Source organism: Henckelia pumila, chromosome 3 (assembly GCF_033568475.1).
Source record: "Henckelia pumila isolate YLH828 chromosome 3, ASM3356847v2, whole genome shotgun sequence".
In the NCBI taxonomy this organism is placed as follows: domain Eukaryota; kingdom Viridiplantae; phylum Streptophyta; class Magnoliopsida; order Lamiales; family Gesneriaceae; genus Henckelia; species Henckelia pumila.
The window spans coordinates 41,692,700-41,719,594 of NC_133122.1; the positions used below are offsets into that span (position 1 = coordinate 41,692,700).

General features: G+C 33.1%; 4 protein-coding genes across 9 annotated transcripts; 1 reads left to right on the forward strand and 3 right to left on the reverse strand.

Moving 5' to 3' along the window:
* Positions 1-9,166: 9,166 nt before the first annotated feature.
* On the reverse strand, positions 9,167-12,359 carry LOC140892924 (uncharacterized). 6 transcript variants are annotated; one of them, XM_073301975.1, is made up of 9 exons: positions 12,202-12,359; positions 11,288-11,472; positions 10,942-11,201; positions 10,668-10,871; positions 10,497-10,589; positions 10,096-10,203; positions 9,936-10,021; positions 9,496-9,713; positions 9,167-9,414 (listed from the first exon to the last, which is right to left on the reverse strand). In XM_073301975.1, exons 2-4 carry the CDS (start codon positions 11,457-11,459, stop codon positions 10,842-10,844), a joined length of 462 nt encoding a protein of 153 aa, XP_073158076.1. In that variant the 5' UTR covers positions 11,460-11,472; positions 12,202-12,359; the 3' UTR covers positions 9,167-9,414; positions 9,496-9,713; positions 9,936-10,021; positions 10,096-10,203; positions 10,497-10,589; positions 10,668-10,841. The 6 variants fall into 5 exon arrangements, with proteins under 6 accessions (XP_073158076.1, XP_073158077.1, XP_073158074.1 ...); XM_073301973.1 differs by having other exon boundaries at positions 9,496-9,722; XM_073301972.1 differs by having other exon boundaries at positions 9,496-10,021; positions 10,942-11,175.
* A 2,467-nt stretch (positions 12,360-14,826) lies between these two features.
* Positions 14,827-18,411, reverse strand: LOC140888554 (uncharacterized). The gene is made up of 3 exons (XM_073296246.1): positions 15,782-18,411; positions 15,587-15,695; positions 14,827-15,489 (listed from the first exon to the last, which is right to left on the reverse strand). The coding sequence occupies exons 1-3, from the start codon at positions 17,065-17,067 to the stop codon at positions 14,827-14,829; spliced, it is 2,058 nt and encodes a 685-aa protein (XP_073152347.1). The 5' UTR covers positions 17,068-18,411.
* LOC140888555 (uncharacterized) lies at positions 17,140-18,379 on the reverse strand. The gene is made up of 3 exons (XM_073296247.1): positions 17,789-18,379; positions 17,396-17,633; positions 17,140-17,171 (listed from the first exon to the last, which is right to left on the reverse strand). The coding sequence occupies exons 1-3, from the start codon at positions 18,377-18,379 to the stop codon at positions 17,140-17,142; spliced, it is 861 nt and encodes a 286-aa protein (XP_073152348.1).
* A 3,817-nt stretch (positions 18,412-22,228) lies between the features above and the next one.
* LOC140887957 (dolichyl-diphosphooligosaccharide--protein glycosyltransferase 48 kDa subunit-like) lies at positions 22,229-26,339 on the forward strand. Its single transcript, XM_073295603.1, has 13 exons — positions 22,229-22,599; positions 22,710-22,846; positions 23,000-23,125; positions 23,398-23,451; positions 23,548-23,661; positions 23,858-23,913; positions 23,985-24,026; positions 24,377-24,452; positions 24,698-24,769; positions 24,877-25,002; positions 25,105-25,209; positions 25,499-25,582; positions 25,985-26,339. Exons 1-13 carry the CDS (start codon positions 22,326-22,328, stop codon positions 26,030-26,032), a joined length of 1,314 nt encoding a protein of 437 aa, XP_073151704.1. The 5' UTR covers positions 22,229-22,325; the 3' UTR covers positions 26,033-26,339.
* The last annotated feature ends 556 nt before the right edge of the window (positions 26,340-26,895 follow it).

Below are 26,895 nucleotides of genomic sequence, written 5' to 3' on the forward strand. Positions count from 1 at the left end.
TAAAATTCTTCTTTGCTTGACAATCCATCGATCGAATTCCAATTCTTACAGGAAAATTTACCTAAGTAAACTCATCACTTAGAATTTCCTGTTCATCTCGTAATCAAGATCCTGATCACTAAAATACCTCTGATAGAATCAGACAATACTGGTAAAACCTCCTGGTTCTCCCCCAGTATCACGTGCGAGAACTACCCGTCCAGAATATTCACTTGTCAAGGAATCCTTTCCAAGACTATTCTGTCCACGGAAACGAAAGTCTGTATCTTTGATGAAGTCAGATGATAACTCAAATCCCTTGGAACTAATCCAGTACCAAGTATAACTCCAGAAGACTCAAATAAATCCTGAATATTCTCCTGATAGTTATATCCATTGTTATGACTATACAAACAATGAGACTGAGGTAAGTCTTCCTATAATGCCAAACTGGAACAAAAGAATCCTTCCAGAGTACACCGACATAAGGTCGCACTTACTATACCATCTCGAAACCTGACAGTCAAGAGCACCCTGGCATAACTCATCCCTGAGTCTCTGATATTATGCAATCATTCCTTTCTGGACCAAAATCATTGGTCAAGGAAAATTCTCTGTAGAGGCACGACTCAAATCCCGAGTCTGCAAGCATCTGATAATTAAATCCTATTGAATATCAATTCAACTAATCTCCTGGATTAAATCCCGATATCACAAATCAAGATCAAAAACTTATCTACTCAGAACAATTAATTGTCAAGGAAAAATCCATTCCAAGACTGTTCTGACAACGGAACATCTTTATCTCAAATAAACGATAACTAAACCTTGATACCACACCTGGTATCTGTCCTATCCAAAGTCATACCCTGTTGTGACTGTTGCCAAATTTCTAAACTGAGTAGCCTTCCCTATATAGTCCCTGGAGCACCAAGGCCTCCAAACAATCTCCGAAGTATAGAAACTTCCAGAGGAATAACCGACTAAGGGTGGCGCCCCCTCATGTCTAGTACTGGTCACAATCCACAACTCTTGGTATTAGTTAATCTGTCATCCTGATGAAAATCCATCATCACTAGGTAACAACCTAAAAGGATCAAAGCAGCCAACTGTTCTAAGAAAATACGTCTAGAACAAACATTCATGCGTCTTGATGAGTCACATCATCCCTGACAAACACTTGGCTTAAAAGAATATTCTAGGTAAAACATCTAGAACTATTCATTGAAAACATGCAAAATTCCCAAGTACTCATTTAAAACAATGATCAGTCTTTTATTCAAAATAACCAAGTTAATCTCAAAGATTACAACACTTGAACCACAAATCCAGGTCTAATACAATCTTTATTACAATCCCATGTAATACATAACTTAATCAAAAGATTACACTGAAAGATGTACAATACAACAATAATTGAGTACATCAAATACTGAAATCTTTAATACATCTGATTACAACTGAAATACTATTTACAATCAAATACAGTATTTAAATTCATGCGGAAGTCTTTCATTCCGTCTACTGATCTTGAATGTGAAGTTTCCCGTCTGCTACTCATGTCAGCAGAACTTCTACCTCACAAGATCTCAAAGAATAAAATCTTGCTAATCTACCGGATCCTTCCAATATTGTTGGGTTCCTTATCTGGTAGATGAGACAAGATTTTCCCGTCAATCTCTCCAACTACTAGTGAAGAGTCTTCCGGGGTGGCTTCCTTGGTCGACTTAGAATGGATGACTACATGTCACACATTCCGTTCAACCTGGAGAAGTGCCTGGCATTGAAAACTGGATCTTCTCTTCCAGCTCCATCTTGCTGGGATCCACATAATACGATCCTTCGCTGCCAACCTTGGCAATGACGATCTTGGAAAATCCTAGACATCCTGTTATTCCAATTCCTGATACTGCTATCGTTATTGAATCCAACTTGTAATCCTACAAAGGATAACCCAAAATCAATACTATGTCCCAAAGAATCTTATTGCATGCTCTGATACCATAAATGTAGTGATCCACACCGTGATCACTTACTAATTAGAACTTAAGCATGCAATTAATTAATAAAATAATCTTAATCAGAGAAACTGCGGAATTAAAGTAAGTCAAATACCAGGTAAGCAAAACCTAGTGGTCAACCCCGCTATCCAGCCTTGGTCACCACTTAACCTTCCTGTCTCCGGGAGAACTACCTGCATCTGCCCCATGGAATAGTGTATCCAGCCAACAGAAAATAACCGGAAGTGAGCCTAACATGCTCAGTACGAGAGTATGAGTATACGATGTTATGTGTGCATGTATGCAAGTGAACTGGGTACCAAGACTCTCAAGTCAAGAAACAAGCTCATAGACCGGGCCCAGGGTATATAGCACGCTGCGCCGTCGCATCAGGAGGTGACTCATATACCCAATGGATAATGGTGACCTGATACTAGTACATGTGTCCAACCATAAAGGTGACCTGACACAAGACTTACGTATCCAACCATCCACAAACTCGTAGGGTGAGCGCCCTACTACAGGATACCTCTAAGGTAAAAGCTCAATATGCTCATGTATGCAACATACAGTCATGACATGTTGTATATAAAGGCATATAAAATATGCAATCACATAATCCATGCAAACACATAATACATGCATACTTAATCTGGATATCTCGAATAATACTTCCGTATCTTACTAAGGCAGATCCTAGAAGCTCCCCTTCTAGGTCCAAGCCTACCATGCAGCACTACAGCATAAATAACCATGCATTACCTAGCATGCCAAACATTACCTACTAGGCTCTAAAAGCCTTAATTAAACTATAGCCTACTCCCTATTTACTATAGGGAACCAAAGCCATACCTTCATCCGTCGTCAGCCCGCTGATGTCGCATGCCCCAGAGCCTGGGCATAGCCTAGCTACGACTCCTAGACACCTCGCCAGAGCTCCGCCGCCTAGCTGCTACTGCGGACATTGTCCGCTATAAAATAAACTATTTCCTATTCCAACTCTTAAAGAAAAAGTCCCGAAGCCCTTAAATAGAGCGATTACCGGGAGAGGAGAGGGAAAATTGCACTTAAAAATGAGGGATTCGGACCCCTATTTATAGGCCACGATCGGAAGCTCCGATCGGTGCATGTTTGCCACGTTTTGGACGGCCGAGATCGGAAGCTCCGATCGCAGGATCGAAAGCTCCGATCTATAGCATCTGGCCACGTGTTTCAATCTCCTTGACACCTGTTTTGGTTGAGATCGGAAGCTCCGTTCTCGGATCGGAAGCTCTGATCTGCCCGGTAGCTTCGAACTGTTTCTCATGCTTTCGAACTGGTTTTGGTCCTCCGGGACCCCCGGGACCTACCCCACCATTTTTGGATGTTTTGGATCTGATTTTCCACTTATTTTAACCAAATAAGGACTCCTTAAACATGTTTTGACATTTTTAAAATTATATGTCATTTTCTAACATGTTTAAAATCACTTAATCTTGTAAAATGGAACTGGGCTACTACAAGAATAATGGAATCGGTAAATTGATTCTCGACTCCTGACTTTATCTTCAGAGATCCCAAAAATGCTATCAAATGTATCTGTCCAAATGTTTGATTTTTATGTTTTTAAATTAAATGAATATGATTCTTTTTGCATATATGTTGGAGAATATTTCAAATGTTAACTTAATGTATACATTTTTTAAATCTACTAGTTTTTGCCTACAAAAATATTGATGGTTCCGTTCAAAATTTGTGGTTCAAAATTGTGATTTTTTTTCTATAGTTTTCTTCTTAATCAATGGGTATGAACGATCTTTGTGTACAAAAATTGTAAAAAAAATCAATAAATTCTGAAATGTGGAATGATTGTGTTTATCTATTGGTTATTTGCCTTAGATTGGAAGCCTTAATCCATTAGTGGTTGCGTTTGTTCACCTTCAAGACAAAAGAATAATTTGGTTGTGTTACATACATATGATTCAGCAACAACATTCATTATGTTGCTTTTGCTAATTTCTCGACTCCATCACTAGTTTTATTGTTGATCATTGTGTGAAGATGCAGAGTGATTATTGGTAAATTAATGAAATTTGCAGACATTTCAATTGCATTGTCTACTTCTGGTCATAAAGATGGGTTTTCTCCAATAGCCTTATTGATGGAAATTATTGATGAGAATTGAAATGGAGTACATGTATTGTTGACGTTGAATAGAAGTTGAATTGCTTGAATTGTAGATTTTTGTTCATGCATGGAGTCGGTTATTTTTGTTGTAGTTATCTTAATATGAGTCGATCAACACGTGTAGCTTATTTGCTTTCATTGATTAATTTTTTTATTTATGTATTCTATAAATCTTACCATTCTGTTACTTATTTATGATTGTTTTTTTATTTAATTTTTTGCAATATGAATGAAGGTCATTCGAAGTATTCTGGCACATGCACCTGATCAATTAAAAGTCAATTATGTATCAATCTTTTGAGATGTCACCAATTGTCCACTCCCCAAACTCGATGACAGGTCAAAAATAGAGAAAACATCAAATCAGTATTTAAAAAGTTGGTATACAATGAAAAGATCCTTATTCGTATATATGGATCTCTCAATAAACTGCCCGAGTTGATTGTTCAAGAATTGAAGCATCAAAATATAGAGGCTATAGAGATGTCTGCAAATTTGAGGTAGACCCTAAATACCAATATGCAATCCTTGAATCAAGACCTCTATTGGATGTCAGTCACGAAAGAATTAGTTATAGTTTGAAAAAAACCTTTGTTTTACGTAGGTTTCCCTTATTTCGATTTGTTCTTAATATTGATGTAAATTCTTTGCGCAACTTCATTGTAATTGGATGGTTTACTTTTACAAATTTATTCTCGCATCTATGCAGAAAATTTTCCTCGTTTCATTCTAGCCTGTCTGCAAGATGATGCGTCTCATTTTAGTTTATTTATCAAATTATTTTGTGTCTCTCCCCATGGTTAGCTTGTGGTTGTTTTGATTAGATGTTGGGAAAAACATACGGTGCCCACACTAGCTTTATCAAGTCTGATGCTAGCTTAAATAGTTAGTATTTGAGGATTGATTTTCTAGCTTATGATCAGTTACTTACTATTTGTTGAAAAAACGCGGGTAAAAAATGTGTCAAACGGATCATGAACCGGGTCATATTGTAAATGGGTCATTACTCTCTCGAATCTTCTTTCTCATAACCCTAATTTTTTCTCTGGCTTCTTCTCATCCCAAAAATTCCGCCGCCATCGCCCAAACCTAAGGAGAAGAATGGAATCGGTAATTTGATTCTCGTCTCCTGGCTTTATCTTCAGAGATCCCAACAACGCTATCAAATGTATTTTCTCAAATGTTTGATTTTGGATGTTTTTAAATTAAACGAATATGATTTTTTTGCATATATTTTGCTTAATATTGCAAGGCTAGGGAATCCGATCTTTCATTTCAAGGTTCCTTACCTTTTTCATCTTAATTTTTGGTATAATTCCTTTTTCAGCTTAATATTTTTGTATAGTTGTGCCTTCAATGATTGACCATGGTTTACAATTTCAAGTATAACTTTTGATTTCATGATAGAAACGTGTCTTATAATTAAAATACAAGCTATAAAGAAAGCTAAATAGGAGTACAAATTTTATGTCTCGTCAAGAAAGGACTTTATTCATACAGGCTATGTTTGGTTGGATTATTAATAATCCATGTATAAATTTACCTTATCTAATCCTACGTTTTTTTCATCATATTATCTATCCATCTTTTAATTATAATTTTACATCAATCAAATCATTAATTATTTATCTTACATCAATCAAATCATTAAATTCAAATTACTATATTACCCCTTATAAATAATATATATTTATATTTTATTTAATAATAAAAGGATAAAATGGTAATTTATCATTTTTATATAAAATTTTATCAATCAAATCAAATCAAATCAACTATAATCTATCAATCAAATCAAATATTTTATTCACTATCATTTTTTATTTATTTTTTATTACAACACATTACTAATCTATATATTATTTTTCCCATCATCCGTACCAAACATAGCCACAGGGATTTAATCTGGGTTATATTGCTTTGAATTACGTGTGTTTTGCATATGCTAACGTGTAACATTCTTTGCATTGTATGGTATCTATGTGCCTTGTAATCCCTTATTTCATTCAATCTGTATGTGTGCTAGTGCTGTGGTTGGCACAAATGGAACTTCTGGCTTGGCGTGTCAAGTTTCATATGGAGTTAATCAATCCAAAGCTAATGAATTGACTATGTATATTGAATCAAGAATTATTTGTTTGTTGTCATATAAAATTTATGTTTTTGCTTTGAATTGTATCATGATTGATTTTATATTTAGTGTTTCATATGAGAGTTTTGAGTGAATCGAATAAAAATGGATGTGAAAAAACGAGGAATAAAGTGTAGAAAGAAAACTGATTTTCATTTTTATGTTATAGTAAATTCAAACATTATTTTTGTTGATATGTTGATCTGTTTTTGCTTGGAGTGTCATCCCAAAGTTATTGTCTTGTGTTGCATATTATATATTCAAAACAAGATCACCGTGGACTCGGGTTGGATCCCAAAGTTACTGTTTTATGTTATATTATTTGTTTTTTTCCCTCTTCAAGAAATATTAGAAATTAACTAAAGGGTTTGAACTGAGCTTATGTGTGGTCTAGTGAATGTAAGGTGTTTCTTTTAGCTTGATTAGTTTTTTTGGTAATATGCTTGATCCAAAATTCCAAATGGGATTGTTGAGGTGGAAAAAAGTATTTTATCTTGGTAATGCTCGAGTTTTTTTTTTGTTAGTAGTTATGTTGTGACGTGAAAAAAACAGTTTTATATGTGATAATTATGGGATGTAATTCTCATATTTTCTGAATTTGAAATAATCTGAGGGATAGTCCCCGATATGCTGTTTGCTAAATGTTTTCTTGGTACTTCTGCCTTCATCCTGAACTAACGATATTGATAGTGCATATTCAAAGTAAGAACGATAGTTGGTTGGTTCCCACTAAATTAGCTACCAATCTCTCAATTAGCTTAGCAGATTTAACTTCAAGAAAACATGTATTGAAGAGCCTACTGCTTCGTGGATGAAGTGATTGAGATTTCTGAATTGATTATTTGAGGGCAAAAATATGCTGGGTTTACTAAATTGTGGTTATGGGATATTGTGGGAATATGATGTATCATGCGAGTGTTTAGTGGAATTGACATTTCATATTCTTGATTTAGGACTTCCCTTTGCTCGATTTTCTTGCTCTTTGTATGCAATGTTAAAGCTACTAATAATGTGTACTGCTTGCTAAACTACCATTAGTTTTATCCACTTGAATGAGAATCAAGTTTCTTGATCGAGATTCTAAAACATGAGTACGAATTTGGAGGAAAGATTGACGTGTATTCAAAAATTTTATTATTATAAATTATGTTTTTTTGGCTTTCAACAGTTTAAATGAGATTTTGTATGTTTTAAGTTTTATACATTTAATGCACTTGTTATCTTTTTTTGGTTGCTACATTATAAATGAGAATTCGTATTTATTATATTTTATATATTTAATTTAATTATGGACTAAATGAAAAAATTAAAAAACGAAAAATAAAATCGATCACCAACATATAATAAAATAAAATCTCTCCATTACAAAACAAAAGAAGAAAAAATGATTAAAAATTAATATTAAAAATATTTTATAAAATAGTTATCCAAACACATTCTTAATTATTTTTTAACTTTAAAATTATTTTTCTAAAATAGTTATCCAAACACATTTTTAATTATAAAAACCTTTGTATAAAATAGTTGACAAACATATATCTATTCTTAAAAAAACTTTTAAATATTTTTTAAAAACACTTTTACAAAAACGTTTTACAAGTACACGTCAAAACAGAGCCTAAAAAGTCATAAGTCAACAAATTGCATTTCCCCCGCTGCTCTTAATCAATACCCTAGAACGTTCAAGATCGGGACATTTTGATATGTTCTTAATATTGCTGTAAATTCTTTGTGCAGTTTCATTGTAATTGAATGATTTACTTTTACAAATCTGTTCTCGCATCTATGAAGAAAATTTTCCTCGTGACGTTCTAGCCTGACTGCAAGATGATGCATCCCATTTTAGCTTATTTATCAAATTATTTTGTGTCTCTCCCCACAGTTAGCTTGTGGTTTTTTTGATTGGATGACAGGGAAGACGTACAGTACCCACACTAGCTTTATCAAGTCTGATGCTAGCTTAAATAGTTAGTATTTGGGGATTCATTTTCTATCTTATGATCATTTACTCACCATGTCCTGTATTTATGAATTGACCAGTCATATTTTAGGAAAATTTTAAAAAATGATGGAGACAGTATAACAACCTAAATTTTTATTAGATATTATAATTCCGATTGAGCCAAATCTGATAAGTTAATCTGGCAACCTTTCAACTGGAGCTAAATTTCTTCAATAAATGTTAGAAATAACTAAAAGGTTTGAACTGAGCTTAGGTGTGGTCTAGTGCATGTAAGGTGTTTCTTTAGCTTGATTAGTTTTCTTGGTTATGCTTGATCCAAATGGGATTGTTGAGGTAGAAAGAAGCAGTTTATCTTGTTAATGCTCGAGTTTTTTTTATACACTACAAAAAAATAGAGGTTTTAGGACCGGTTTTTGTGACCATCAGGAGCGTTTCGCAACCGCTGCAAATTTATTTGAAGCGGTTCTCCTTCCGACTCAATTTCATCCGCTCCTTGAACCTATTGTACCGCAACAACAGCCGGTGGTGAAACAGCAATAACCGGTCCTAAGAACTTCATTCGAAGCGGTTGCTAACCGCTCCTATAGGATGTACCAGCAGCGGTCATTAACCGCTTGTGTTCCCATACCTGTAGAATCGATTAACCAGCGCTGTGGTTGCTTTGTTTCTGCGACGGTGGGCTAACGCTCCAAAGTAACGCTTGTATTGATGGCTTTAGAAGCGGTTATAACCGGTGGAACATCCATGTCCATTGGTTTAAATTTTCCTTTGTAGGTGCGGTTTAAAACCGCTTCGAAAGTAATTTTTTTCTTTTCCCCATTCCAGATTATTGTATTCTATTCCTATTGCACAGACATGCAACTCAGCAATGGAAAAAACATGGTCAATGTAATAGAAATAACTCGAAAATAGGGGAAAAAATAATTGTCATTCATCGGGAACCAAAACAAAATCCAACAATCCACAAACGAGTGTCTTTTAAGATTCAAGAAACAGAAAATTCTAAAAGCTAAAGCAGAATAGTAATTGCAAATGAAGACTAAAACTAAAGCAACTTTTCCGCTGAATATCTAATCATCGGATGTTTCTTCTGAAGGATTTCTACTACCATTTTCTTTTGGATTTGATGTGGCATGCATTTGTTGCTGAATGATATTTGCCATGACAATTGCCATCTGTAAAAAGAAATCAAATAAGTATCGTAGACTTGTTTAAGTAACAAACTTGTTCAACCGTTTTATATAACATGTAAATACCTGTGTTGGTAATGATTCAGGTCCACATGAACCTCCAGCAGTCCCAGGTGTCATACTCTGCATAACACGTGTAAAACTTTGGAATTGATCTTGCATTTGTCTCATTTGCTCCATTTCTGTCTGAAGTTGAGCTTTTTGCGTCTCCATTTCTGCTCGCAACTGTGATTCACGCATCTCCATATCTTTCTTCATTTGTTCTTGCATTGCTTTGAATTTATCTGTCATATCTGTAGTAGAGTGAAAGGTCTGCATATTATAGAATAAGCTACGTCTACATTGTTCAGGGAAAACTTGGCTAGGCAGTGCTCCAGCTCCTAGACATCAAACTCGACCAGAATGCTCAATTCCGAATACATCACTACATAAAATTTATAATTAATGCATATATATTTTGTAATAGGCTCAACAAAAATGATATGAAATTTTAAAGAAAATATAACCGAAATGCATCCTCATGCACTTCTATTGCTTGTGTTCCCTCAGGCATGTCTTGTAGGCGAGTTTGCACAGCCTCATCCAACAAATTCTAACAAAAAATACATCAATTAAATTAAAAAAAGTATTCAAAAGTCATTTTAGAAAATTGAAACAAATCAGTACCTCATAGCGTATGGCTTCAACATCAACCGGAGCACCTCCTTTTCTTTTACTTCTTCGACTCAAATGCATTATTTCGATGCGAGTCGGCTTTCTACCATTTTCTTTCAACTAATAGAAGAACAATAATCCAAATACGAAAAATTAAGACAGCTGAAATTTTGCAAACAACAAAACATGTACTTTTAATTCACACATTCACAAATTACAAAATAAATGAAAAGAAAAACTAGAATCAACCATTAACGACATAAATTTAAAGTTTAAAAACATTCTATGGCATTGTTAATCTACATTTACAACACCACAAAAGCATAACACTAGTTATTTATAACTTCGAAGTTCAAAAAATAAATAGGTAATATGAAACTTGTTGCAAAGAAAAATCATGGTCTGATGCTTACAAATTTATCTTCCAAAGAAGGAATACTCGTTCGTCCCTGTGCATGAGTTCCCCTTTTCTTTTTTCCATTTTCTCGATTTATTTTTGAACTTTTCTAAAAAAAAAAGTTTACGTTTTCCTTAGAATATCAATGACTATATATATATATAAAATAATAAATATTCATGATTACCTCGGTATTCTTCCAGTGCACACATAATTTTCCCCAAACTTCAGCAGCCAACCCATGAGGAATAGAGCGAATGGACACAAGCTCCTCTATTGGGATATTCGAGTCATAAGACGTAGCTTTAACTTCATTCCTCCATCGCCTCCATGCAACCCCCATCATTTGCATCACAAAATCTCAGTGTTGAGCTGAGATTTTGAAACGTGCCTATAAACATAATAATTAAAAAAGTTAATGTTTGAAACCTATATGTGATATTAAGTACTTCTCAACTTACAATAACAAGTTTCCATGCCTCCTCCAACTTATGCTTTGGGACTTTTCTCCAGTCTAAATAGTCAAGGGGCAACAAAACTCCATTCCGAGCTATGGTCCCCACATAATTAGCCAGTACCGGCTGTAAATCTTCATAAGGCTGTCCTCTTTCATTAAATGTTACGTGTAGCAAATCATTATGATGCAATGCATGAACATCCTTCATTACAGTCCTCCCACGTCTATTTTGCTGCCTCTGCGAAGGCAACACTTCATCTTCGTCTGATATATATATATGTGTGCAAAATATGATTGTTATTTGGTGATTTAAACTTAAATATATGTATATTTTAAAAAATATTTCTGACCTTCCTCATGGAATTCCTCGTCATCTTGTTGTGATTCCAGTGCACTGTTTTGGGTTTCCGATGGTGATTGTTCTTGTGAATCAACGTCATTTTCACGCCTATTATTTGACTCTTGTCCCCTAGATCGCCTTCTGATATTCTTAATCAACTTCTGAAGTCTTTTGTTTGCCATTTTTCTTATGCACCTGAGAATAATAATAATAATAATAATAATAATAATATAAAATCACATCAATCGGGAAGATGGTAAAGATACATGACAGATAATTGCAAATTGATATAGGAATGTAGAGATTAAAAGAAAAAAGACCCCAGTATCCACGAGTATATAGATAATATCTGATGTGATGGAGTTTTTAAATTTAATTATACATTATATATATAAAAAATCGTGATGCTTTACAGGTTGTTTGTTTCAATCAACATTGGTCATGAACTTGGATGGATAACAACACGTATGAAAATTAACCTCCTCGCAATCAGATCCAAGGAAATTAAGTATCATCCACGGATATTACTGAGAAATGGAAGTCTACCAGATGTGTATCAATTCCAAGGAAATTAAGTATGACATGAATGAGCTCTATAACACTAAAAGAAACAGATTTAAATCCTGGAACACTTAATAAACTCCAAAACTCATAAGTAAGTTGGCTCAATTTCTGAAATGAATTTCCATTTCTACCAAATAACTAGTTATAAACGAGGTCAGGCTATAAAAAAATAGCTTTTACATAACAGAAGTAGAAGCAGGAGAAATCATGATATTAAATTAGCAACCAAACAAAGAATGAACACAATATTGGAAGAATCACTGCTCAAAATCCTTAACAACATAAAAGATATTTTACGGCAGATTCTCATAAATATCTAAATTCCAAATTCGCTGAAAACATAATGAAAAGCGAATTCACCTTCAGAACCTGAGAACAGATTGCAACTTGCGGTAGAGTGGTGGTTGAATGAGAAGGAATGAATCGATCGTGATGAAAATCATTAACTTCACAGGCGGGAATATAAATTATTAACGCGCGATTCTGAAAAATGAGGTAGCTATTAATTAGGAGAGAAATCAGAGTCTTTTCATTTTCTCATGTTTTAATTAAAGCAGAGCATTTCTTAATTTTATAAAAAGATATTAGATTATTATTAGATATATTTATGATATATGTAAAGTTTTAGCTATTGAGTAAATATTGTCAATGATTTAATTAACTAATTTCATGACCATCACTATAAATTAAATCATAATCTTTTTTTAGAAAAAAAGAGACAACGATAATAGAATAGCAAAATTCACCAACAGGTTTTGGGCCAAATTTTGATAAATTAAAATTAATATTTAAAATAAGGATTTTAATACCTTATAAAAAAATTTAAGAATAAAAATAATTTATTTGATTTTACATAACTTCCTTAATATAAATATATATAGATATAAAACTATGTACATACTATATCATATTTTTTGAAATTTGGAAAAAGAATATGAAATTTATGAGGTAGATATAAAAAGTTGATATTGAAAATAATTATATTTTCTTCATAGCTCAATCTTTTAAATTTTGTGAAGATTTCATTTAGTTAAATTCGATTGGATCAAATCTCATGATCACATAATTTATTTGATTTGACCTGGTTCGGTCGATGCTGTGCCCTGAAGCCAGATCGGACGGCCCGGATCATCATTGCAGGTCAAATCATTTTTCTCAACCGATCAAACTTCTTATTTATAGGATTTGGATGCCAACAATAATAATTTTGAATAACATCTGAAAACTTAGAATTATTCCCGTTGCATAATGACTTGCTGACCGCTTAATTCAGTTTCAATTAGCAAGTATATTGGGTTAAGCAATGGAAAGTGGATGATGAGTTCAAGTGTCAAACCCATAAAGACTGAATTCATGTAATTACAAAAATATAATTATTCTAACTTAATCTAGACTAAGTAATAAAATTGATTTTGATTCAATTACTAATTAAATTATGAATGAAAGGGATTAAAATAAAAACGCAACAAGAATTTTGGAGTGTAATTCAATAATGCGAAATTCGATCAAGGACACACGCGGGTCCTGAACAAATCATGAAACAAGTAGTAAATTTAGGATCCAAATTTAATCTTAAATCTCTGCAAATTTTCTTAAATTATTTAACAGTTAATTTCTAGAAGAGTTATAAATATTCAAATATTAACGGATTAATTATTTTTTATTAATTTTAATCAAATTCAAATACATTAAGGAATTATGAAATTTTTTTCAATTTTTACCTAAAGCCATACAATAAAATCGAATATTATTTCTGGTCGATTTAACCTTGTGTTGATCGTTGAAGTGATCAAAATTAATTCATAATATTTCGACTCGGAATCAATTAACATGCAAGCAAATAATTGGTCAGATCATTCACAACTCACAAGACAAACATAAATTCAACAATCAATAATATTAATAGAAAATTTTGAAAAATCCCAAATAACATTAAAGTATTCATCAATAATTTGTTCGGCTCAATCACGTGGCTTTGATCGAAACTAAATTTAAACATAGTTCACTAATAAAAATTTTATATATGGATATATTTATAATTATTTGGTTATAAAATTTGTTAAAAACTTTTCAGAGAAGTTGATACATGTAACTATTTTATTTTGGTAACAAGCAAACTTAAACCATAAATATACTTTTGATGGAATAAAAAAAACGAACTGCTTAAAAAATCATTCATAAATAATAATAACTAAAATCATCTCATAAATTTATTATAATCGGCAAAATATATAGTAAAAAATTCACAATATTTGAATTAACAACGAAAATTAGCCATTTTTGGTGGCTATAATAATAATATTTTATTATAATAATTAAAACTTTTTCCACATTGCTAACAAAAAAATTGAGATTTTGAGTCTCTGTATATTTATACATTCAGCTTCAACCTAAATATGCTCATATTATTGCACTCAAGAGAAGAGACAGAGTAATAAAACTTTGACACAATTACTTACATTACAAAGAACAGAGCACAAGCAGCCATAATATCTAGAAATCAATTAATTGGCATATAAAATACAAGAATAATGGTCTATATGGTAGTGGTAATGAAATTACCTGCGCAAGAAAAAAAAACCTGCACAATTGACCACTCTAATACCAACACAGAACAGAAAAATTGGATTAACAACATTGGTTTTTCAATAAACAACACAAAACACCACTAACAACGAATTGAAAAAGATGCTAGAGGTCTTTTCTTCCTTCGTAAAGTACCATATGAGTTTATAAGTTTGAGACTCATCAAGTGAGCTCATACCAGCTGCTACTCAAACCTTTAGCCATCAACAGAATAATTCCAGATAGTCCAGATAAAACAACTATTATATTTATCTACAGAATAGTTCCGGAGGTTTAATGCCAGCAAGAGAACAGAACTTATATATTTAACTGCAGAATAATTCCAGGTAATCCAAATCAATCAAATTAGTTTTAACATATCAAGAGAGATTCAATAACCATGAAAGAAAACACAAGAAATCAACCCAAGTTTTCATCATCGGTTTCGTTGTTCACAATGTGCGTGCCATCAACGATTGAGCCTTCTACGTCATTTCTTATTAATTCAATGTCTACAGTGTTTACGTCATCTAACAAAAATTCTACATTATTAAAATTGTTTGGAACGAACTGCATTATATCAGCGTCATCTTTATTGCCCATATTATATGTGTCTCTTGGTGTGTGGCGAATAACACAATGCCAATCTTCTTCTTTTGGATCACGAACATAATAAACCATTTGAGCTTGCGAGGCCAAAATAAAAGGTTCATGCTCTTCTCGTTCTCCTGTATGTATCAAACGCGAAAAATTCAGCATTGTAAATCTTAAAGGATCAATTTTCATTCCAACAGCATTATTAACCCAGTCGCATCGGAAAAGAACTATTCGTCCATGACCACTGTAATCAAGTGAGATAACATCGGTTAACCGACCATAATAGGTTGACTCAACATCATCATTATCATGCATTGACGGCACCATGACCCCACTATTCTGCCCTTTTTTGTTCTTTTCGGATTCTACTGTGCGAAATGCAAAACCATTCACATTGAACCCATGATAACTAAATGCTACAGGATTCGGACCACGTGCAAGTGCTCTTAGAGTTAAGTCATCAATTTGTTCATTTCTCCGATCAACCTATAATAACACAAATTACAGTTTTGATATTAATATTTAATATTTTTTAAATAATAATAAGTCCACTGACCAATAAATCATTCGATATGTTACTTACTCGTTTAGCAAACCATTCTGAAAATTGCATTCTAACCATATCATCCAATTGAAAGTTAGTTGGACGATGACCATATCTATGCTTCCTCTTCAATTCGTCTCTAAATTCTCTATTCAATCACAAAATAGATGGTCAGAAACTTGTAATATTGACAAAAGAATAAAATAAAATTTAAATTTACAAACTTATACTTACTCACGATATGGTTGTAGAGATGTACAATTAGAAAGGATATATCTGTGAGCTTGGCTTAGAGTTTTGTTGTCTAAAGTAACCACTTGACGCCTTTTTGTAGCCCGTCCAACTTGTGGAAACAATGGTAGTAAAAGATACTCATTATCGGGTGTCTCCTGGTGTCTTGCACTTTTATTGCCAAATGAGTTTGTACACTCTAAATAATGAGAACAAAACTCTACACATTCATCTGCCAAGTATGCCTCTGCAATGTTGGCCTCGGGTCGTGCTTTGTTTTTGACAAAGTTTTTTAGTTTTCCAAGATACCTTTCTATAGGATACATCCATCGATAATGTACAGGCCCGGCTACTCTTGCTTCATACGCCAAATGCACCACCAAATGCACCATTACAGTAAAAAATGATGGTGGAAAAATTCTTTCTAACTGACATAAGACCAACACAACCCCATCTTCAGCCTTTTTTAATTCATCTTCTCGTAAAGACTTTGCGCACACGGCTCTGAAATACTCGCACAAAACAATCAGAGGTGCAGTTACCTTTTTTGATAACACACGACGAAGAGCTATTGGTAGAAACTGTTCCATTATGACATGACAATCATGACTTTTCAGACCCATAATCTTACAACGTCCGACATCCACACATTTTGAAATATCAGATGACAGACCATCAGGAACACGGATATCTTTCAGCACTGAACAAAACAATTTTTTTTCATCTTTGTTCATAGAATAACATGCAGGTGGCAAATATTCTGTGCCATTTGGTTGTGGCCGTGGCCATAATTGTCTCATAATGCCCAAGATTTTCAAATCTCTGCGTACGGCAGCATTATCTTTGCTCTTGCTAGAATCATCTAAAAGTGTTCCAAGGATATTATCACAAACATTTTTCTCAATATGCATAGGATCTAAATTATGTCTTATCAAATTAAACTTCCAATAAGGTAGAGTGAAAAAAATGCTTTGTTTCCTCCACATTTGTTCAATGGAGCTAGTTTTTGCTCGCACTGATGGTTTCGATATGTTACTCTTGCCAAATACCACATTCCGATTTTGGGTCATCTGTAGAACATCAGAACCAGACAATGGTGTCAAATCTAATTCACGATGCTCAGGCATGCCATAACTTGTCATAGTTCGAATTTCGGCATTTGTGGGTAAGAAGTGGCGATGCCCTCTAAAGGACCATTTCTTTCCATTTTTCAAGTACACTGCATCTGTCTTATCCGCACATGTTGGGGACAAGCATTCTTGGCATATGTGTTCCACCCAGACAAACATCCCAAACCTGAAAAGTCACTAATCGTCCAAAGCAATGCAGCCCGCATTTGAAACATTTCTTTGTTGCAAGCATCATAAGTGGCAATCCCATTTTCCCATAAGTCCTTCAATTCAGCCAACAAAGGACGCAAATATACATCAATATCGTTTCCAGGTGCTTTGGGTCCTGGAATTAAGGTGGATAAAATAATTGAATGAGGCTTCATAGATTCCCATGGTGGCAAATTGTAAGGCATTAGAACAACAGGCCATGTACTGTGTGACGTGCTTTGATTTTTGAATGGATTAAACCCATCGGTGGCGAGTCCTAAACGTATGTTCCTAGGACCTGCTCCAAATTCAGGGTACCGCTCATCAAATGTCTTCCATGCTGGCAAATCAGCCGGATGCCTTAAAACTCCATCTGAAACCCGTTTTTTAGAATGCCATTGCATATTCTCAGACGTCTTAGATGACATGAATAATCGTTGTAATCTAGGTTTCAATGAAAAATACCAAAAAACCTTGGCTGAAGTTTTTAGCTGAAGAATTTTTTTCCCACCTTTGCGTGACTTTTTTGGTTGTTTCTGCAAATTTTTCCATCTTGAAAGATTACATACTCTACAAGCTTGCTCATTCGCATCCTCGCCCCAATAAATCATACAATCGTTCGGACAAGCATGTATTTTCTCGTAATGAAGTCCCAAATTAGAAATTAGTTTCTTTGCTTCATAGAAAGAACCTGGTACTTCTGCTTCAGGTGGAAGTACCCCCTTCGAAGAAAATCCAATAATGTTGTGAAGGACTTGTCACTCCATTTTTCACTTACTTTCAACTGAAATAACTCAACAAGGAAAGTCAATTTAGAAAACTCAGTGCATCCAGCATACAACGATTGTTTCCCTTCTTCTACCAATCTATAAAAATCTTCCACATTAGACTCTGTCGATGCACCAATACAATTTTCATCCATCACAGGTGATCCTTCAGACGTCCCAAATACTTCACATACCGTTTCTTCTACCATTGATTCATGATTTGTTGTCTCATACACTTCCGTTGTGTCATGAAGCTCATTGCTTATGTTATCATGAGATTGTACAATCAACTTTTCTCCATGGAAATTCCAAATACGATAATCTTGTAAAATACCGTTCACCATCAAATGTTCATATACTGTCTCACGGTCATGATTCAATGAGTTGATGCATTTACGACAAGGACATGGTTTCGTGACTTCATTTGTCAAGTCAGCAAATGCATAACGTAAAAAATTTCGGATTCCTACCTGATATTCAAGACTGCCACGGGGATAATCCATCCATTCCTTCATTGTTTGAACCTGTTAAATTACTTTACAAATTAAAAAAATTATTTGAATAAGAATTCATGAAGACATTAATATAATAAATAAAATTTTTATTTTTGAAATGAAATGCATATGTCATGGATTTCCTTTCATAATTTCAAACACTATATGTCCCGTGTCAATTGTTCTATTTCTTACATATATGTAAACATTCTATCATATCCTTGTAGTTTAGTGTACATTATTATCATTAGAATATCCAAACACTATAGTTTATACATAATTATATTAATTGGCAACCATTTAGAATACATTATGCAATCTTAATATAAAGCATGCACACCTTTATTTAAGCACTCAAACTCACTCCAGTATACAATCACTTTGAAAGATTTTTACATGACTAAGCATGAGTCTATCAATTTATTCAAGTATCATACACGTTCAACATTTGAAGTATAATATAACTCATTCACGATCAATTTCACTGTTGTACAATTCTGAAACACTAAACATTACAACATATATATGCCAAGAAATATAGATTTCGAACACTGCTTCTTTTTGTCATTTCAACAAACATATTAGATACACATATTTATACTTGTTTATAACATATTCAGAAATTATTTATATAAAAACTTTGATGATAAAAAAATCAAAGTTACAAAAAGAACCAAAATTCTAAAGATATTTATGAACCTCACACGATTTATCTAATTATGGATCAATATTTTCGTAAAAGATGATTCAAAAAAATATATATATTTTCTTAAAAGAAAACGTGGTACTTTTAGATGCGGTTGCTACCGCTTCTACAGGAGTCTTTTACAAGCGTTAATTATTAACCGCATCTAAAGTACTCTATGGAAGCGGTGACTTGTAATCGCTGCAATTGAATATTCTATAGGAGCGGAAGTATGGTGACCGCGCCGAAAGCTCTAGGCAATCGGTTCGTTTACACAACCGCTTCAAAAAAAACGATTCTCAAACCCCTGTTTTTTTGTAGTGATATTCGTTCTGTTGTAACGTGAAAAAAAAAAACATTTTATATGTGATTATGGGATGTAACGCTCATGTTTTGTGAATTTGAAACAATCTGAGGTATAGTCCCCGATATGTTGTTTGATACATATTTTCTGGGTACTTCTGCCTTAATCCTGAACTAACGATACTAATAGTGCATGGTCAGAGTAGGAACGATATTTGGTTTGTTCCCACTAAATTAGCTACAAATCTATCCATTAGCTTAGCAGATTCAACTTCAAGAAAATAGGTATTGACGAGCCTACTGCTTCGTGGATGAAATGATTGGGATTTTTGAATTGATGATTGATGATTTGATGGCAAGAATATGCTGGTATTACTAAATTGTTATTATGGGATGTGGAAATATGATGTATCATGCGAGTGTTTAGTGGAATTGACATTTCATCTTCTTGATTTAGGGCTTTCCTTTGCTCGATTTTCTTGCTCTTTGTATGCAATGTTAGTTTATTTTTTAAAATTATAATAGCATAAAGCTCTTAAAGTGTACTGTTTGCTAAACTATCATTAGCGTTTCCTCCACTTAAATGAGAATCAAAATTATGGAATTCATGTTTCTCGAACGATATTCTAGAATATGATTACGAATTTGGAGGAAAGATTGGTGTGTATTCAAAAATTTTAGTATTATAAATTATGTTTTTTTGCTTTCAACAATTTAAATGAGATTTTGTATGTTTTAAGTTTTATATATTTAATGCACTTGTTATCTATTTTTTTAATGCTACATTATAAATATGAATTTGTATTTATTATATTTTATATATTTAATTTAATAAAGCACTAAATGAAAAAATTTAAAAATAAAAATAAAACCGATCACCAACATATAATAAAATGAAAAAATAAATAATAAATCTCTCCATTAAAAAAAAGAAAAATGATTTTTTTTATAAAATAGTTGTCTCAACACATTCTTAATTATATTTTTTCTTTAAAATTATTTTTTTAAATAGTTATTCAAACACATTTTTACCTATAAATTTTTTTTATAAAATAGTTGTCTAACACATGTTTATTCTTAAAACAACTTTTAAACCACTTTATAAAAAAAAATTAAAAACACTTTTATAAAAATATTTTACAAATACACTTCAAATGGAGCCATAACTTGTGCAACATAGACTGACCCACTGCGACACTGATGAAACATAATCATGCACAAGAAATTGATAGAGTTCAATCTTCAGGTATAATTCTAACTGTGGATCTAATGGTTTATAATATATCACAGTAACATTATAATATTAATTATATTCATGTGTTGAGATATTAACCATTTGACATAATTTGAGCACTATTCTAAAAACAGTGTCTCATCACCTGACTAATTTTTATTAAAAATCGATTTATTTATTTATTTAAAATTTTCTTATACAACCCGATAGAACGAACAATAAAATAAATTCTTGGGTGATACAAATTTTTTTTGTTTTTTTAAGAGTAAGCTATATATATATATAGTTCTTTTATGGTGCCCAACACTATATGCCCACTTCATGTCCACCATGTACAAGTCAACTCATCTATTGTACCGGTCAACTCATCTATTGTACATGGTGGGCATGAAGTGGGCATATAGTGTTGGACACCATAAAAAAACTTTATATATATATATACTATTAAGAAAGGCAGAGAGACTAATAATAACTACTTTTTGTGAGACTTTTTTTAATATTTCAAATGTACACTTAGTTTGTTGTTACTTTTGTTTTTTTTTATTCCGTTTTGATTTACCTTTTTATTTTTTTAAACTTTATTTTCTTTTTTTTAGTGAAAAAATGTTGAATTTATTTCACTGTGTCATAATTATAAATCATTTAACTTTATATAATCATATTATTTATTAGAAAATAAAATCATTAATTTTATATTTTGTGTACACGCTCGCGTGTGCCAAAATTGCTGGAACACTACCTAACGAGTCATTTCTTATTCATGTAATTAGTCGCGGTGTGGTCCTTAAAGTAAATGTTTTGGTGTGATCACTTAAAAATTACATTTATCATCCTCATTTTTTAGATAATTATATTTATTCAATAAAACATTAACTATCCACATATATTAGAGTGCATGTCCCACCCATTTAAATAGAGTTACAATATATGAATTGTTGTATTTAAATATAATAAATATTCATATATTGTGTTAAACAATATAAAGTCAGGACTTGTAGAAGCCCGAGGACATCCTAGATTTATCATTTCCAAACAAACCGGGGATATGTAAAAGATATTTCTTCTTTTCCATGGTTTTGGCCCATGTCAAAAAATATACATTTATTTTGATAGATTTGTTGAATTGATTACTTGTTTTTAAAAAAAATACCATATCGTAAATCAACAAGTACAACTTCTTGTAATCCCGATACTAGTTATCTTGTCTAATCTCGCGTTCTTCTTGTCATTTTATTTATCCATCTATTAATTATTTATTTTATATCAATCAAATCATTAAATTTAAATTACTCTATTATCCCTTATAAAATAATATTATTCATATTTTTATTATTGTTAAAGGACAAAATCGTAATTTATCATTTTTATATAAAATTTAATCAATCAAATCAAACAAACTATAACCTATCAATCAAATTAAATATTATATTAACTATCATTTCATATTTATTTATTATTACATTAAATTACTTATCCATATATTATTTATTCTATAACTCGAACCAAACAATACCAAAAATTCTAAGTACAAGATTGAGACTTAGCTAAATGGCGTTATGTGGTTTGTTTTGTTTTTAAAAAAAGTAGAAATTCTTTAAAATACTCTCATTAATTAAATATCAGAGGTTGATAATCTTACGCAAATGATAAATCTTCCATTACGTCACAATTACGCCATTTGGCTCCCACTAGTAAGGGGTAAAAAACCTCCGTCGCGTAAACCTCAGCAAGGGAGCTTCGTCGCCATGTTTCTGAGATTGCTATCGACGCTTTTGATTGTCTTTCCATTCTTCGCGATTCTATGCACTTCGTTTTCCCCCGAGAGTCCCACAGATCGGCGAATTTTGGTCTTGCTCGACGATTTTGCTATCAAATCTTCTCACTCGTTCTTCTTCAAGTCGCTGCAAGCCAGAGGATTTGACCTGGATTTCAAGCTAGCCGATGATCCCAAAATCGCCTTGCAGAGATATGGAAAATATTTATATGACGGACTTATTCTCTTCTGCCCCACTGTGGACCGTAAGTGTTCACACACACCATCCGCGCATGAGATTTGTGAAAAAAATAGAGGATTAATTGAATTGTTTCTGTTTTGATCATGATCGCGTGCCTGTTTTGAGTGAGATTAGGTTTTGGAGGGTCAATTGATGCAGCATCGATACTGGAATTCGTTGATTCTGGCAATGATTTGATCATTGCTGCTGATATATCATATTCAGAATTGATTCGAGACATTGCATTTGAGTGTGGTGTTGACTTTGATGAGGTACTTACTTATCTTTGTTTTTTTTAAACCTTGTTTTTTGGTTCTATTTTATGGAACTGCTATTGGTAGCTTGTTTTGTCTTAGAAATTAGAAGAGAATAGGTTTACGGAATTACATTTCAGCTGAGGTTAATAACATGTAGTTGGATAATAGGATCCATCGGCTTTGGTGATTGATCATACAAGCTATGCGGTTTCAGAAATTGAAGGGCATCATACACTTCTTGCCAGTGATGATTTCATTCAATCCGAGGTTATTCTGGGAAGCAAGAAAATTGAGGTAAAGTTGGTTTGTTATTTCAAGCTAACATGTAAACAGATGCCAATCACATAAATTATCGATTTATCATAAGTGTAATCTGCTTTTGAAATGGTTCCTGCTGTGATGGTAAAAAACAGTGTTTATCATCATTTGCTTTTTGTTTCTCGCGTACAATTTTCCTGTTGACAGCAGAGGTCAAAAGGACAATGTTTCGTAACTTCTGTGGATGCTCATTTTGCCCAATCATTATAATCTGATCTTCCATTTTTTTCTTCTTAACTCTGCAATAGGCTCCTGTTCTTTTTAAGGGTAATGGCCACTCGGTGAATCCTGGCAACAGCATGGTAAGATCTCTTGATGCAATTTGTAGAAAATACGACATATGTGATGCAAGTTAAGTTTTAACCATACAACTTAGATCTTATCTGACTTTTACTTAGGTGATAAAAGTTCTCTCAGCTTCACCAGCAGCGTATTCGGCCAATCCACATTCGAAGTTGTCAAATCCCCCCTCTTTGACTGGTTCTGCCATATCTTTAGTTTCTGTTGTGCAGGTATGTCAGTTCTTATGTAGTACTTCATGTATGGGTTTCCAGGTGCTCTGTGCGGATATATTTGCTCCAATTGATGGCAAAATGAATTCAAATTGTCAGTATCCAAAAAAATTACCCGACTTCCATCAATTTCCAAGAAAGTGAAGTTATTTTTGCAATCCTTTTTCTTAGTAACACGGATATTTATTACATTCAGGCAAGAAACAATGCCCGGATTTTGATATCTGGCTCACTAAGCATGTTCAGCAACCGGTTAGTGTATAATGTATTATATTCTTCCTTGTCTACATTATGCGGGTTGAAAGATTTGGCTTTGTATTCAGGTTCTTTCGATCTCAAGTACAAAAAGCTGGAAGCTCTATCAAGTGAGTGATTTGAAATGCTGGCTTGAGACAGCAATGTTATCTTCAATATTTGGGTGATCGTTCTAGTTATTGTAACGTTAATTGCTAGCCTTTATTTTTCTATGGCAAATCCCACATCAAAAGTTCATTTCCCCTGAGCTTCTTCTAAAAATCCGTTGGCATTATAAGACAAAAGTTTTTGTGTTGGCAAGTGATATTGGAAAGATGCAACTTAATAAGAAAGTGCTTGCACATTGTTAGAAATGCACCTAGTATCAATTATATTTCGACTGTGATGTGTTCAATATGCCTATTCATTGGCTCTCTCTTTCGGAAAACACAAAATGATAGCGCTAATATCATGTCAACAGGCATGAGAAATCTGGGAACGAGCAATTTTTGACTGAACTCAGCAAGTGGATTTTCCATGAAAGAGGTCACCTGAAGGTGCGCAATGTCTCGAGTTATGGCGATTCTGTAGTTTTTCATTTTCCCAACAAATATTGAGTCCCCAGAACTCGTAACTTCATATATGTATTTGTATCTCTGCAAAAATAGAATTATCTTCATTTTTCTTCTTTTTGTATATGTTGTCTTAGTGTATATATTTTCGACACATGCATATACTCATTATTTTTTTGTAGAACCATATTGTCACTGTTTTATGTTTGAAAATGTTGGTGTTTTTCTAGGCGGTTAATGTAAGACATCATAAAGTTGGTGAAGTTGTTGAACCTTCAATCTACAGAATCAAAGATGACCTGGTAACATTTTGTGCACTGATTGCTAAGTATGCGTCTAGTGTTGTAACCTTGAAGAAGCCTGAAACGTCTGCTGTGGGCTGTTAATTGACGTTTCAATTTTATTAAAGGAATACTCGGTGGAGATTTATGAGTGGTCCGGCACAAGTTGGGAACCTTATGTTGCTGATGATGTGCAACTTCAGTTTTATATGATGAGTCCCTATGTATTGAAAACAATGTCAACCAATCAGAAGGTGAGTTGATTATAGTAGTCAAACCTTCTGAACAATTTATTATGCTACTGTTCTAATGGACGACATGCATGCCTTATTGTTGTTTGATGCAATTCGCCACAGGGTCTTTATCATTCATCATTCAGGGTTCCCGATGTGTATGGTGTTTTCCAATTTAAGGTTGAGTACCAAAGACTTGGATATACAAGCTTAAGTTTATCAAAACAGGTATTTTTTCTCTTTCTCACAGTATGCCTTTATTGTGATAAAAACCCTAGGATTACATGGTTCTGTTACTTTGTATCTAATTGGATAATAACCGACTTTGTAGATGATTTTGTTTAGTGGCTCTGACTTGTAATAATATGTGTGTTCGGGGCGAATAATATGTAGCTTTTTAATGAATACCATCCATTCGTTAGGCCCTATGACATTTCATGTCTTTAACTACTAATAACATTTCTAACTAATGTTTAAATTCTCACGAATTGCTCGATTGAAATGTTGCAATTTACAGATTCCAGTTCGACCATTCAGGCATAATGAATATGAGAGATTCATTCCAGCTGCTTATCCATATTATGGAGCATCATTTTCTATGGTACTTTCCTCTTTTATTATTCTCTGCCTCTTTTGTGTGTTCTAGAACTTTCATGGTTGTTAAAGTTTGAGGTTATCTTGTATCACGTTGATTTCTCAATAGTAGATATACTCTACAAATTCTCAGTGCCTCAAAATGGTCGTCCCTGTTGGTTACTGGTAGTTTTCTGGATACCTTGGTTAGTTGGAGGAACTTAGTTTTATTCTTTTTGCAATCGACATAAATATTAGTTTTTACAAGGAGAAAATTGATCGATTGCAAGTCTATACTGAAGCATACAGTTTTCAGGGCAGCTAAAGTATTTTTAATTATGTCTTTATAGCTTTTTGTTATGCATTGTAATTCAATAATACATACAACAGAATTCTAAACACACTCTTATGATTCTGCCTAATGATTCAGATGGCTGGTTTCTTTATTTTCACGATGGTGTACCTCTACACAAAGTAGCTGCAAAATTCTTTGACGGAGACAACAAATATCGAATATTGAAACCGATGGGTGACATGAAAGGTAGTTCAGCCAGCGGCAGGTATCTCGGGCCTGATTCCAAAGGATTCATTCCAGGTGATAGAAAAGGCAAAAGCAAGATGAGGATTGCAAATTTTATATCTAAAAACACATCGATAGGTCTCTTGTTTTCTGTCCATTGTTTTTAGTCTGTACTCTCTTGTTAACACATCGATGGGGCAATACTTTTGCATGTTAACCTCAAATTTTGCCTATAAGGATTATTAAGGAACAATGGAGAGTGTCAGTGTAAGCAGCCTTTTTCTTTTTTGTCCCCGTATGAAATCGACTCAAATCTATTAAATCTCGGGGAAAAGGAATATCCTCAATGTAGGATAAAATAAATTTGTCATTTTCATTTTCACTCATAAAAAATATGCCTCTATCATGTTAACTTTAGTGTAAGAAATTTTCGAAGAATGATATATTAATGATTTTTATAATTACGATGCTTTAAATTTTTTGAAATAGTAATTAGGTCTGTATTTTTCTTGTGAAATGCAAGCTGATGAAGCGTCGTTTCGTGCTGATCAGGTCAAAATTTATATAATGTAGTGTTGCAGTTGGAGGCGCAAGTTCACAAATTTAGCTCTCGAGCTTAGTTTCACATCGAAGATTACGTTTCATGGATTTAGTTTTGGCTCAAATTTAACTTAGTTTGCAACCATCGTCATCGAGTTCGTAAAAGATGCAGTTTACATAATATTCTGTTAGGTGGAGATGAAAATCCATGAATTCCGAGGGCAAATTATTGCTAATTAAATAATATATCAAATTTTAAATTCATGCATTAATTGTATCAC

Bases quoted from the DNA above. Each gene is read 5' to 3' on its own strand.
- LOC140892924 (XM_073301972.1), bottom strand. From the start codon at position 10,832: ATGCAAATGATGGGGGTTGCATGGAGGCGATGGAGGAATGAAGTTAAA. The intron at 10,590-10,667 runs GTAATCATGAAT...TTTTTTTTTTAG, and splicing joins TGCACTGGAAGAATACCGAG to AAAAGTTCAAAAATAAATCG. The intron at 10,022-10,095 runs GTACTGATTTGT...ATTTTTTGTTAG, and splicing joins TTGAAGCCATACGCTATGAG to AATTTGTTGGATGAGGCTGT.
- LOC140888554 (XM_073296246.1), bottom strand. From the start codon at position 17,067: ATGTTTGTCTGGGTGGAACACATATGCCAAGAATGCTTGTCCCCAACA. The intron at 15,696-15,781 runs GTAAGTATAAGT...GTGATTGAATAG, and splicing joins TCTCTACAACCATATCGTGA to AGAATTTAGAGACGAATTGA. The intron at 15,490-15,586 runs GTAAGTAACATA...GTGTTATTATAG, and splicing joins CAGAATGGTTTGCTAAACGA to GTTGATCGGAGAAATGAACA.
- LOC140888555 (XM_073296247.1), bottom strand. From the start codon at position 18,379: ATGAAGGAATGGATGGATTATCCCCGTGGCAGTCTTGAATATCAGGTA. The intron at 17,634-17,788 runs GTTCTTTCTATG...AAAAATTTGCAG, and splicing joins ACCTGAAGCAGAAGTACCAG to AAACAACCAAAAAAGTCACG. The intron at 17,172-17,395 runs GTCCTAGGAACA...GCTGAATTGAAG, and splicing joins GTACCCTGAATTTGGAGCAG to GACTTATGGGAAAATGGGAT.
- LOC140887957 (XM_073295603.1), top strand. From the start codon at position 22,326: ATGTTTCTGAGATTGCTATCGACGCTTTTGATTGTCTTTCCATTCTTC. The intron at 23,126-23,397 runs GTAAAGTTGGTT...ACTCTGCAATAG, and splicing joins TGGGAAGCAAGAAAATTGAG to GCTCCTGTTCTTTTTAAGGG. The intron at 25,583-25,984 runs GTACTTTCCTCT...CTAATGATTCAG, and splicing joins ATGGAGCATCATTTTCTATG to ATGGCTGGTTTCTTTATTTT.